Source organism: Triticum urartu, chromosome 3 (genome assembly GCF_003073215.2).
Source record: "Triticum urartu cultivar G1812 chromosome 3, Tu2.1, whole genome shotgun sequence".
Taxonomy (NCBI): Eukaryota; Viridiplantae; Streptophyta; class Magnoliopsida; order Poales; family Poaceae; genus Triticum; species Triticum urartu.
In genome coordinates, this window is record NC_053024.1 from 58,713,392 (window position 1) to 58,725,720 (window position 12,329).

Here is a 12,329-nt window from a genome sequence, read left to right on the forward strand (position 1 = left end):
TTTTATTTTGTTTCTCATTGTATTTTAGTTTTGTAAAGTACAAAAATAATCCCTAAATTGGTAATAGAAATTATACCACTGCCACAATTAATTTGGCACCTAAATATATTAGTTTGTAATCATTTATCATTTTAAAAGCATTTAAATAATTGTGTTTGCTACTGTTTTAGTTTATTTTGTGCATTTAAATATTTTATTAAATGATGATTTCTTCACCAACATTTATTATGGATTATTTGACACATTAGGAACAATTTAGTTTTGACTTTTGAAAACTTTAATTGTTTTGACTTTAATTCAAATTTGAATTTGGTTTGGTTCCGAGCTAACACGAGATTATCAACAATAATCGAGGTGACGTGGCATCATTACCAGAGGGTTACTGTAGCTTGATTACCCGGGCGTCACACTCCCAAACAAGATTCTTTTGATGGGTTTAACGTTTTTGGGGAAGGGGTATCATGCAGGATGGGGACGGAGATATTCTTCCACTGTTTAGCCCTAGGCAACAACCATACACGGATGTATCCACGTCGAAGATTTTGGCCCTGTTTCGTTCAGCTTTTATCGCTGGATTCTGCTGCCGCGCAGCAGAATCTGAACCAAAGGGCGAACCCAGCAGAATCCGATTCCAGAAATCCGCTGTCAAAATCTGAATCAAAAACGGAAGCAGCCCAGGACGTGCTTTCCAAAATCTGATTCCGCTGCGGGCCAAAATCTAAAAAGATTGTATCAGCTGGTTTGCCAAATGACCTACATCTTTTTCAAATCAGATTTTCCACAACTGTTTTTTCACAGCAGATTTTTCACAGCTGCTTTTAGAAATCCACAGCCGAACCAAACAGGGCCTTTGTTCCTAATTTAATTAGCCCCACCTAAACACCCAATCCTACAGATCCTACGTATACCACCAGAGAGGTTGGCACCAGAAGGTGTCGTACTTTATCAATAAAAAGGAAAAAGAACCAAATACGATGCATACTTTTCTAGCAAAACACTTTTTAGTCTTGATACAACAATCACCATCCATCTACTGTAGTTGTTAGTAGCAGACCAGCAGTACTGCGACATCAAACGACTGCATCAAACAAAGGAAAGGTCAAACGGGATTGCCTGTCTCCACAAGGGGCTTTCTCCAAGAGCGTCGGTGCTTAATTCAACTCTGAACCAAAAATGGCCAAACTCATCCTGAAAATGACCTTCCATTCATAAAAGAACTAGATGCAAAAAATTTAGTCAAAGAGAATACTACAATCCAACCAAACCGGCTCTGACACACATGGATGGCATTGTTAACTACTCTCTCCGTCCTATAATATATTAATCTTGATCATTTCAAGACTCCTCGTCATGTCCGTGATCTCATTGGAAACTTCGAATAATCTTCGCTATCAAAACACATAACTCATAATACAAATCGTCATCGAACGTTAAGCGTGCGGATCTTACGGGTTCGAGAACTATCTAGACATGACCGAGACACATCTCCGGTCAATAACCAACAGCGGAACCTAAATGCTCATATTGGTTCTTACATATTCTACGAAGATTTTTATCGGTCAAACCGCAATGACAACATACGACATTCCCTTTGTCATCGGTATGTTACTTGCCCGAGATTCTATCGTTTGTATCTTCATACCTAGTTCAATCTCGTTAATGGCAAATCTCTTTACTCGTTTTGTAATGCATCATCCCGTAACTAACTCATTAGTCACATTGCTTATCATGATGTGCATTACCGAGAGGGCTCAGATATACCTCTTCAATACTCGGAGTGACAAATCCTAATCTCGATTTATGCCAACCCAACAAACACCTTCGGAGATACCTGTAGAGCATCTTTATAATCACTCAGTTACTGCTGGAATTTAGTCTATTTTGGGCAGCCCAATAACTATTTCAGAAATTCCTAATAAATCCTAGAGGCCCACTTAGCCCATTTGTGCAAGGCAAGGGATACTACTAAAGTTTAGTCTCACATTGCTAGTTTAGTGGGAGTTGGATCTCCTTATAAGGGAGGTTCTTTCCCCACTTGTACGAGCATGAGAACAAGAGGGATATCCACGCGCGCTCCTCCTCCGCCGCCCGCCGCGCCACGCCTTGTCACGACGCGCCGCGGGTTGCGGGAATGAGCCGAGCCGATATCTAAATTTTTGCCACGCACTACGGGTATATGAAAGGTCACACGGAAGCTGAAAAGATTTTTGCGAAAGTAAAGTTCGAATGCGAACGGTGCAGCCCTTCGGCTGCTGGTTGTTCGCTTCGTCTCCGTCTCTTCGTGTCGCCTCCCGTCATTGCCCTCTCGCCTCCTTCTCTTGTGCCTATAAAAGGGAGGTCGCTCCTCCCAGAGAGACGCACCAGAACTACTCCTTCTCTCGCCATCGGTTCCATCTCTGAGCTGCTGTTGTCTTCCTCATCCCGGCTTGCGGCGTGCATCGCACGTCGGGACAGTAGGCTTCCGAGACCGCACCTTTTGAGTCCTGTACGGGAGAAGGGTGATAAGGTTTTTGGGGAGCGCTCTGCGCGACTACTAGCTTCTTCATCACGGACTCCGACGACTACTTCCCCGACGACAACTTCTTCCCCGACGTCGACTACCTCAGCAACGACATGGCTGGAGAGGATGTCGACCCCAAGTCCAGTGCTTCTGCTGCTGTTGTCCCGTATGTGTTCTTCTTCTTTCTGTCAGATGTCCTGCCATAGTTTCTCGTACTAGTTCTTGCCCTACATGTGTTAGGTTCTACTCCGTATATGCAACATGGTCTAGTGTCTGTCCTAGATGTGTTCAGTTTAAGTTCATATATGCAGATGCTATTTACTTTCTCTCCATCAGATTGTATGACTTGCTTTATCGCAGCTATATTAGTCATGCTTTATCTAATATTTCTGTTAATAAAATCATTTGGTAAATTGCTCATATTTCCAACAGTTACATTGTGACGTTTGATAGCACACAAGGTATTCCTCCGGCATTCGGGTGTTGCATAATCTCATAGTCAAAGGAATATGGATAAGTCATGAAGAAAGCAATAGCAATAAAAACTTAATGATCATTATGCTAAAGTTAACACACGGGTCTTGTCCATCACATCAATCATTCTCCTAATGATATGATCCCGTTCATCCAATGACAACACATGTCTATGGTTAGGAAACTTAACCATCTTTGATTAACGAGCTAGTCTAGTAGAGGCATACTAGGGACACTTTGTTTTGTCTATGTATTCACACATGTATCAAATTTTTGGTTAATATAATTCTAGCATTAATAATAAACATCTATCATGATATAAGAAAATATAAATAACAACTTTATTAATTTGCCTCTAGGGCATATTTCCTTCACCATCGCGACCAGAAACGCACCGTCCCCTGGCCGAAGCCGCCTTCCACCACCGCAGCACCACCACGGCCACCACCACCGCAACAAACAACACCACACCACCGTAGCCCCACCGCAGCCACCACCACCGCAACAACCAACACCACATCGCGAAGAGCAGCACCAGATCGAAGAAACAGCTCACGTCAGATCCAGATTGGAGCTGCGAGCGAAGCAGCAGAGCAGACGAGCAGGTCCGCCGCCCGCGTCACACCTCGCGCTCCGGAGCAGCACCCGCCACGCCCGGCTGCTTCCCCTGCCCGACGTACGCCTGCCGCCGCCGCGCCCGGCTGTCGGTCCGCGCCCCGCGCGCACATCCGGAGCTAAGAGCCGCCGCGCGCACATACGCCGTCCACGCCCAGGCCATCGGGAGCCCGGACTGAGGCCGCCGCCCCGACGCCCCACCCTCAGCCGCCCGACGCGACCAGCTCGAGCCCGATCGACCGCAGTCGCGCCAGATCCGCGCGCCGGCCCGCATCTGGCCTCGCCGCACGCCAAGGTCGCCTTGCACCGCCCGGTGCAATAGAGCACCGCCGCCGCCCCTCGGAGCCACCCCAAGCCGCCGCCGGCCCGATGAGCCACCACAAGGCCGGCCGTCCCGCGCCGCCCGGATGCCTCGTGGGGAAGGAAGAATCCTGCCACCGCCGACGCACGCACGGGCTTCGCTCGCGGGAGCTGCACGGGGTGTGGCGAGGGAGGAGAGAGACGAGGTGTGGGGTGGCGGCGGCAGGGGGCTAGGGTTACGCCCGGGCCGCTCGCGGGAGCTGCACGGGGTCCAGCTTTGTGTATTCTTTGCCAGCTATTTGTATGGGTTTGAGGGCTCACATACGAGGGACGCAGGTGTGAAAGCCACCAAATGAGGCATGCCCGATCAGTGCTCGCCGACGGGCGTTTGAGGGATTGAATTTACAACCTGAGGCTGTAGATGCTCTTATAAGCGTATTTAGGCGAATGAACATACACCTGCAGGATGGGACCGGATATGTTCGCATTTCTCCCATTGTTTAGCCCTAGCAACAACCTTACAAGGACGCATCCATGTCAAGATTTGTTCCTAATTTAATTAGCTCCACCTAATCAAGCACCCAACCCTTACAGATCCTACGTATACCACCAGAGAGGTTGGCACCAGAAGGTGTCGTACTTTATCAATAAAGGAAAGAAAATCAAATACGATGCATACTTTTCTAGCGAAACACTTTTAGTCTTGATACAACAATCACCATCCATCTACTGTAGTTGTTAGTAGCAGACCAGCAGTACTGCAACATCAAACGACTGCATCGAACAAAGGAAACGTCAAACGGGATTGCCTGTCTCCACAAGGGGCGTTTCTCTAAGAGCGTCGATGCTTGATTCAACTCTGAACCAAAAACGGCCGAACTAAACCTGAAAATGACCTTCAATTCAGAAAAGTACTACTCCCTCTGTTCCAGTTTATAATGCGCATAGTTCTCAGCTCTTATACCAATGCATGCGCTGGAGACGTGGTTTGTACTAGACCAACCCTGCATGCAAGTACTGTCCCACCCCATGTGCGCTCGCTGCTGTGTTTCCTGTGATTTTTGTGAAGGGTGAATTCGTCCAGGGGAGGCTTGGGCTGCATGCACGCACTACATTGAGGAATTTTGCCAAAAAACTAATACGCACTACAAAAAGGAATGGAGGGAGTACGTAGATGCAAAAAATCTAGTTAAGGAGAATACTACAATCCAACCGAACCGGCTCTGACAGACATGGATGGCACCGTTAACCACTCTCTCCGTCCCATAATATAAAAGTATTTTTGATATCGTATGAATATGTCCATTCGATAATATAAGAGTGTCTTTGATACTGCACGAATACGTCCATTCGATAATATAAGAGTGTTTGACACTCGCGTGGTGCCAAAAACGCTTTTATATTATAGAATGGAGGGAGGCAGGGAGCAGCGCAGTGATCAGCCTTGGGACCCTGGTCCAGAACAGAACAACGAGTCAGCGCTGAAGACTTTGGAGCAGGGAGGCCGGGAGGAGTGTCGGTGGCGCATGCAAATAAGCAACGGCAGTGCATGCAAGGCCCTGCGCGAAAAGAATGGAGCCCGTAGAAGCGCCGGATGCCTGGATCAGGTGGAGGCCATGGCCATGGGAGCGAACCCAACCAACCAACCAGCGCGCGCAACAACTCGCCGTTACCCTCTTTAAGCAACTACTCCCTTCGTTCTAAAATAGATGACCCAATTTTATATTAAAGTTAATATAAAGTTGGATTATTTATTTTGGAACGAAGAGAGTACGAAGTACAGTAATATATATCCACACCAATGGGGAATTTTCGCCATGTTTATTGCGGGGAAAGTGGCGCGCCACCGAACCCTCTAAAAGCTAGCCCAGCCATGCGCCTCTCGCTTTCCTCCTCCTCCCTCCTCCTCCTTATCCACACGGCCTAACCAACCAAGAAATTGCAGGACTGGCAGTAGGATTGTTTCGGAAGCGAGGCCACGCCGCACGAAGAGACGGCGAGAAGACGACGATGGATCACATCTCGTCGCCAAGGGGAGAAACGCAAATGGATTCTGAATTTTTTTTACGTCCACGGATTCTAATAAGCAAGCAGCGCAGAGCGAGTACAGAAAAGGAGTGCTCGGGGCTGTAGATTTGGGCCATCGCTGCAGCATTGACCGCATCAAGGAATCGCTGCCGCAAGATTCCCGCCCAGCACTGAAGGAGATCCCGGCGCAATCAATCAGCTACCTGTCGGAGTCGGAGCTCCCTTCCACTACTGAATTTTCTACTGTACTATATACTGAATTTTCTACTGTGTATGCATCTGGCTCTAGACCAGCGACGGTGAACGATCAGGAGATTCGAGCGGAGGAACGCCACAAATCCATGCGCACGTACCTCCAAGGAGCACACCCACGGCAGGCAAGCAGGGAGAGGTCTCGGCGTATATAGACGCCGTCGGAAGACGACGTCCGCTCTCTTAGCACTGCATCTCCCACACGCGCACCGCCAGAAATGAATTATCAGAAGAAGTGGCTCATGTTCCTTTCGTATACTCGGCCTGCCATATGGAGGGGTGTGCTCCAGTTCGTATGAACGGCCTGGGTTCCCTACTGGCTGTGGCTTTCCGCGCACCACTGTCCTCCACTGCCAAACTCCCATGGAAATCAGCGCCACGGCCACAGCAGCAGCTTTCTCCCTCTTCCTGGGGCTGACTGCCATTTACGTGGAACCGCGGGGAGAGACCGCCAAAACAGCCAACAGAATAATGGCGCACACCGCCGCACCGACTAAAAATGGACAACGAAACATGTAGTAGTACGTAGCGCCATTCCTTAGGTTTCAGAACGTGGTGCACATTAGGTATTGTGAAAACACATTAGCATCCACAGCACATGCATGTTTAGCATCACCGGATTTCATCATGAAAGTGTGTTTTTATGTTATATTTATTTAGCATTTTAGATGTCCATAGTTTTATTCTATGAACTCTGTCAGACACATTCATGCTTCACTTTTGGAAGACAAACACAGGCAGTGCATTCTGGAACGAACGGAGTATTATTTATGAATGAAACGGGACGGGAATAAATTGAACTGCTTGCTGCTAAATTTGTTTTTGTATTATCATTTTCATGGAAGCGGGCACATGCACAAAAACTTCAAAAGCAAATGGTACTACCAGAAACAAATGTGGTGTGAATACAATGTGGATGCGGATTCACGGGGACTAAAAGACCGCATAAACCCATATATAGGGGAAAACACAAATAAACCAACGAACTTGTTCAATTGATACGACTACAACGTCTTTCGACGATTTTCCAAGGCCCGTGACCTACCTCGATCTTAAACGAGATACACTGACGTGGGGATGTTTGACCACTTACAACGAGGATGGGGTGGGGGGCAGCCTTGTGGGCGGTGGCGTGTGGACTGGACGATTGTGTATGGCACGCTAGTGTCGTGTCAAAGGACGACGTGCTCGTGTGCCTGGCTGTTCGATTAGAAACAGTGACGCATGGAAGGGGATCAGATAAGTATTATCGTTCTGGTTGTTGGGCCATACCATGGGCTGCATTGCATGCTCGACTATGCCATGCAGCAACAATGATAAACACCGAAAGCTTCGTATTAACGAAGCAGAAATGTCGTTTCTGTGGTTGCCCTGTTGAAAAGGGTCATTTGCTTCTTTTTTTTGCTTGTGTTACGCGATGTATTGCTTCTGTATCCCCTCTGCGAATAAGGTCATATAACTTTGCAAGAAGGCCACCGCCATCATAGCAAATTCTTTCTCGATTAGTACCATCCGCAATGGTGCGCCGCTTTGTGCCTCCCCCGCCACGCCAACGCCAACGCTCACCTCCACATGGCTTTCTCGTTTTTCTTGTTTCGTCTCTCTTTCTGTTGTTCCGCCCCTACTTTGATCGATGCCATGGGCGGCGTGAGCAGCACCCACACCTTGACCAACCTATCTTTCAAGTCCCGAAAAAACTATTAGTCGACACTGTAAATGTCGTTGTTGTTGCTGTGTCGCAACCTCATTGCCTTTGCCTCCTCTTATCGTTGCTAACCCCGGTCATCGTCATCGTCATCCATCCCCACCAATCCGATCCGCCTCCCCTCTTCTCCTTCACCCGTGCTTATATCACACCCGGAGCCCATCATCTACACATCCATGCGTTAGGTTATTCATTTTGCGAAAAATATATAAACATTTATAAACACCATGACTGCTCAAAGTTGAATGAATTGGAAAAAAAGCTCACTTTTGCACCACCTAATACTACTAAAGAGAACATAAACATAAACTAATCACCAAAGCAATTTCAATGAGTTGAGTCCAGCAGGGGGCAAATGATGATCGACCAAACGCCAACAATCACAAAATCCCTCTCATTCACACACGTGGCCTCCAACACCTACTACTACTTCTAATCAAACATGTCCCCGGAGGAAATCGCCAGCCACCCCCTGCGGTGTCTGATATTCACGCTCAGGTCCCTGGCCAGCGCCCACCACCAAACCCGGAACCACCGGGCGGAAATGTCTCGTTTTTATATAAAAGCCCCTGTCTCCGTCTCCGGTTAGCAGGAGAGAGAGAGGGAGAGGACGGGTGGAGGCCAAGAACGCAGCACGACTGCACAGCACCAGCTGCCGACCGACCGCGGGCGGAGCTGACCCCCCGACCCGATCAGATCCCTCGCCGCTCGCCCCCTCAGATCTCCCCGCGCGCGCCCCTCCCAGATCCAGCTCCGAGCGCTTGGATTTCTGAAGAGGTTGGTGGTGCTGCCGCCCGGTTGCTTTGACCGGCCGGCGGGAAGCCCGTCTCTTGCCGCGGCTGCTCGATCGGAATGTGATCTTCTTCCTGTTGCGCAGGTCCTGCCGGCGGCGTGGTTCGGTGGGAAGCTCGTCGGCTGCTGCTTCTTGCTTCCCGCGCTCTGTAGCCAAGGCGGCCGGCGGAGATGGGGCTGGCGGGGGAGAAGTTCCAGCTGGGGACGGTGGGGGCGCTCAGCCTCTCCGTCGTCTCCTCGGTCTCCATTGTCATCTGCAACAAGGCGCTCATGAGCGCCCTCGGCTTCATCTTCGGTATGAGATCCAATCTCGCCTCTCGCTCTCCAGATGTGCCCCGCTCCTTGTCCTCGCTGGCGCTTCGCCTCCCTGGATGCCTGCGCTCCATGCTTCGCCCGCGTAGTGCTCGTAGACGTGCGATGTCCAGATTCGGTTAGGGTCGTGGGCAGTGGCCAGTGGAAATCTTGGGCCTGTGAGAATTTTGTCTACTGCGAACTGCAAAATCAGTTACCTTTTTTTGTCTCGATGAGGGGAATCGCCGTCGGTGGAGTTCCTCGAGCATCCGTGGGTTGGCACATCATGACTAGAACAAAATAAATTTGTCCTGTGCTCAACTTGAATGAATTACAGCTACTGATGCTTAGGGTGACTTGCTGGAATGAATATGTCTAGGAGAAGGGAGCTAGAGTGAGCTTACATCCTGCCAAACAATATGTTGAGAAGAAAAGAGTAGTGGTTCATCTAAACATATTAGTAAAACAAAAAGCAGGTAGGTTACCCCGAAGTTTTACTCAACCTTGTTCTTTATTGTGCAGCCACCACGTTGACAAGCTGGCATCTCCTGGTGACATTCTGTTCGCTTCATGTGGCATTATGCATGAAGCTCTTTGAGCACAAACCTTTTGACGCAAGGACCGTCATGGGGTTCGGAGTGCTCAACGGCATCTCGATTGGGCTTCTCAATCTGAGTCTGGGTTTCAACTCTGTTGGTTTCTATCAGGTAAGCGTTGTCCCTTGCTTCCACTGTGCCAGAACTTTTCAAGATTTCATAGTCGATTCAGTTCCTTATCTAGAATGGCAATAGTTGCTTTGGATGGGACGTTGGGTGTGCATAAAATTAGTGTGACTTTAACGCATGCAGTAGTGTCCCTACTATATTCGCATGGCAAACGACATCTTAGGAGAAGGGTTTCAGTTAAGTTATTACATGTCGCGTGAGTGCGTTGTCCGACCTTACACTGCAACAAGCTCATGCTAAAAATGCTCTTTATTTCCAGATGACAAAGCTGGCCATTATTCCCTGCACTGTTATATTGGAGACTCTTTTCTTCAGGAAGAAGTTCAGGTTGGTATTTTGATACACCATGTCCACTGTTATATTGGAGTACTAATTATCATCTGACTGATTTTCTATCTTTACTGTGCAGTCGTTACATCCAGCTGTCCCTTAGTGTGCTCCTTTTTGGTGTTGGAGTTGCAACTGTGACTGATCTGCAGCTCAATGCTATGGGATCTGTGCTGTCTCTACTGGCCATCGTCACAACCTGTATTGCTCAAATTGTATCCTTTCGACAATAGTTGTTTTCTTCTACCGTAAAACTTTCTGTGCTTGCCAAATCATCTGCATATATTAAATGTTGCATGTAACTAGCTGCACATCATGTAGTTTGTCAGTATTAGCTAATGAAATAATGAATAGAAGTGACTCCCTACAGCTACTTTGTTTTCTTGACAGCCACTTTGTTTCTACTTTCCTTCTGAACTTACAATAGGTACTGTAGATTTTCTATCCTACTCGGAATATACCTCTTGGTTACAATGCTGAAAAAACTTCACGATTGAGTATTATGTTTGCTTTATGGTGTGCGATTTGAGTCCTTAACCAGCCATCAGATGACCAATACAATTCAAAAGAAGTTCAAAGTATCTTCAACTCAGCTGCTGTACCAATCATGCCCATACCAAGCATTGACCCTGTTCATTGTTGGTCCATTCCTCGATGGATTTCTGACTAACAAAAATGTCTTTGCTTTTGCATACACACCTCAAGTTCTGGTAAGTATTGAACTAGGCTGTGAAAGCTTACCTTGATTTTTGACACGGCTTCATGTGATTCATAGTTTGTTCTTATCATTTCTGCAGTTCTTCATCGTGCTGTCGTGTCTGATATCAGTCTCGGTGAACTTCAGCACTTTCCTTGTGATTGGGAAGACATCTCCCGTAACTTACCAAGTCCTTGGCCATCTAAAGACATGCTTGGTTCTTGCCTTCGGCTATGTCTTGCTGCACGATCCGTTTAGCTGGAGAAATATACTTGGAATCCTGATTGCAGTGGTTGGGATGGGACTATATTCATACTTCTGCACCCGTGAAGCTCCAAAGCCCACTGAAGCCTCTCCACAAGTCACTCAGGTACATTCCCTGGGTATTTTCATTGTGCTTTGAGCTCTTGCTATTTTCTGTATTTTGGAATCCTGATCTGCTGAGCGACGTGATTAAGGAGTAAGCATAATTCACCTAGCATGAGTTTCACTGGGTAGTCCACTTTATAAGCCCTATCAATTATTTTTGATGTGCTTCATATGTAGCTGGATGGTGGTTCTCAGCCCCTCTTACCTCGGTTACTGCTACAATTTTCTTGTTATTTACCTCGCATGTCATCTGCATGGCAGGTGAAGGAAGGCGAATCAGACCCTTTGATCGCAGACTCCTTGAACGCCGCCGAGAATGGAGCTGCTGCAACCACCGACGAGCCTCTGAAGGTCCCCATGTGGAGCTCCAAGTACGCGCGGGCATGAACGCTGCTGCTCCGACCTCTGAAGGTGCCCATGTGGAGCTCCAAGCGCTCGAGGGCATGAACGCCGCTTCGGACCTTGGTTCATGGTATTATATACATAATTATTCAGTTTAGTAGGCAGATAGTAGGGCTGGAAGGAAGCCAGGCCAGCCCTGAGTGTAATGAACGTTCCTTGTTCCATTTTTGGGCCTTTTTTCTTTCCCCCCCCTTTTTTGCTTCTGTTTTGGCTTACCATGCCTGTGGTGCTGTTGTAAAAGTGAATCTCACCCCAAATGACTCCAAATGGCAGATCTACCTTTGTTGAAGCTAAGATACAAAATTTCAATTGCTGGGAAGGGGATCTCTTGTAGTATTATTTTTCGCATGTTCAGCTTCGGATCCGCGGTTGTAACTTTGGTCGCAAGACATAAATATCAACACGTAGTTTACATTCTTTTTTTGTACAAGTGTTCAGTGAATGGTCTGTGGTGATCTTTTGAGCTTTCAGTTTGTGATATAAGATGCATTTCTCTCTCTCTCTTGGGTCCCATATGCCAGTTGCTAAAGACAAGACTTCTTTAGGCTAGTCATTGTTGAAGAAATGTCATGCCATCTTTTGTATCAAATTGATACGCACAAACTTTGCGAGCCAATTTTGTTCGATCATGATGCCTGACATAAAATAATAAAATTGATTATGCTTCTTATCCTACGATAATAGATGGTGGGAAGCTTTCTTTCTCATTATCTAAAACAAAACAAATATGTTCTTTTCAAGAGAATCCAAGACAAATGTTAACTATGCTACTGACATCTTGTTTCTTTTCTCTCACAAAACCGAAACGTAAGTTTTTTTGAGGGGTAACAAAAATGTTAGTGTTTTTTTTTT

The 12,329-nt window shown here is 47.2% G+C and overlaps 1 protein-coding gene across 1 annotated transcript; it reads left to right on the plus strand.

Annotated features, from left to right (window-relative positions):
• Positions 1 to 8,430: 8,430 nt before the first annotated feature.
• On the plus strand, positions 8,431 to 11,900 carry LOC125542831 (UDP-xylose transporter 3-like). The gene is made up of 8 exons (XM_048706038.1): positions 8,431 to 8,651; positions 8,752 to 8,961; positions 9,480 to 9,664; positions 9,942 to 10,009; positions 10,092 to 10,224; positions 10,558 to 10,719; positions 10,807 to 11,076; positions 11,337 to 11,900. The coding sequence occupies exons 2-8, from the start codon at positions 8,838 to 8,840 to the stop codon at positions 11,460 to 11,462; spliced, it is 1,068 nt and encodes a 355-aa protein (XP_048561995.1). The 5' UTR covers positions 8,431 to 8,651; positions 8,752 to 8,837; the 3' UTR covers positions 11,463 to 11,900.
• Positions 11,901 to 12,329: the final 429 nt, after the last annotated feature.

What these genes read in the sequence shown, in the direction of transcription:
- LOC125542831 (XM_048706038.1), top strand. Translation starts at nt 8,838, where the DNA reads ATGGGGCTGGCGGGGGAGAAGTTCCAGCTGGGGACGGTGGGGGCGCTC. An exon ending in TTCTTCAGGAAGAAGTTCAG is followed by an intron (nt 10,010 to 10,091) that starts GTTGGTATTTTG and finishes TTTACTGTGCAG; the next exon opens with TCGTTACATCCAGCTGTCCC. An exon ending in CAACCTGTATTGCTCAAATT is followed by an intron (nt 10,225 to 10,557) that starts GTATCCTTTCGA and finishes ACCAGCCATCAG; the next exon opens with ATGACCAATACAATTCAAAA.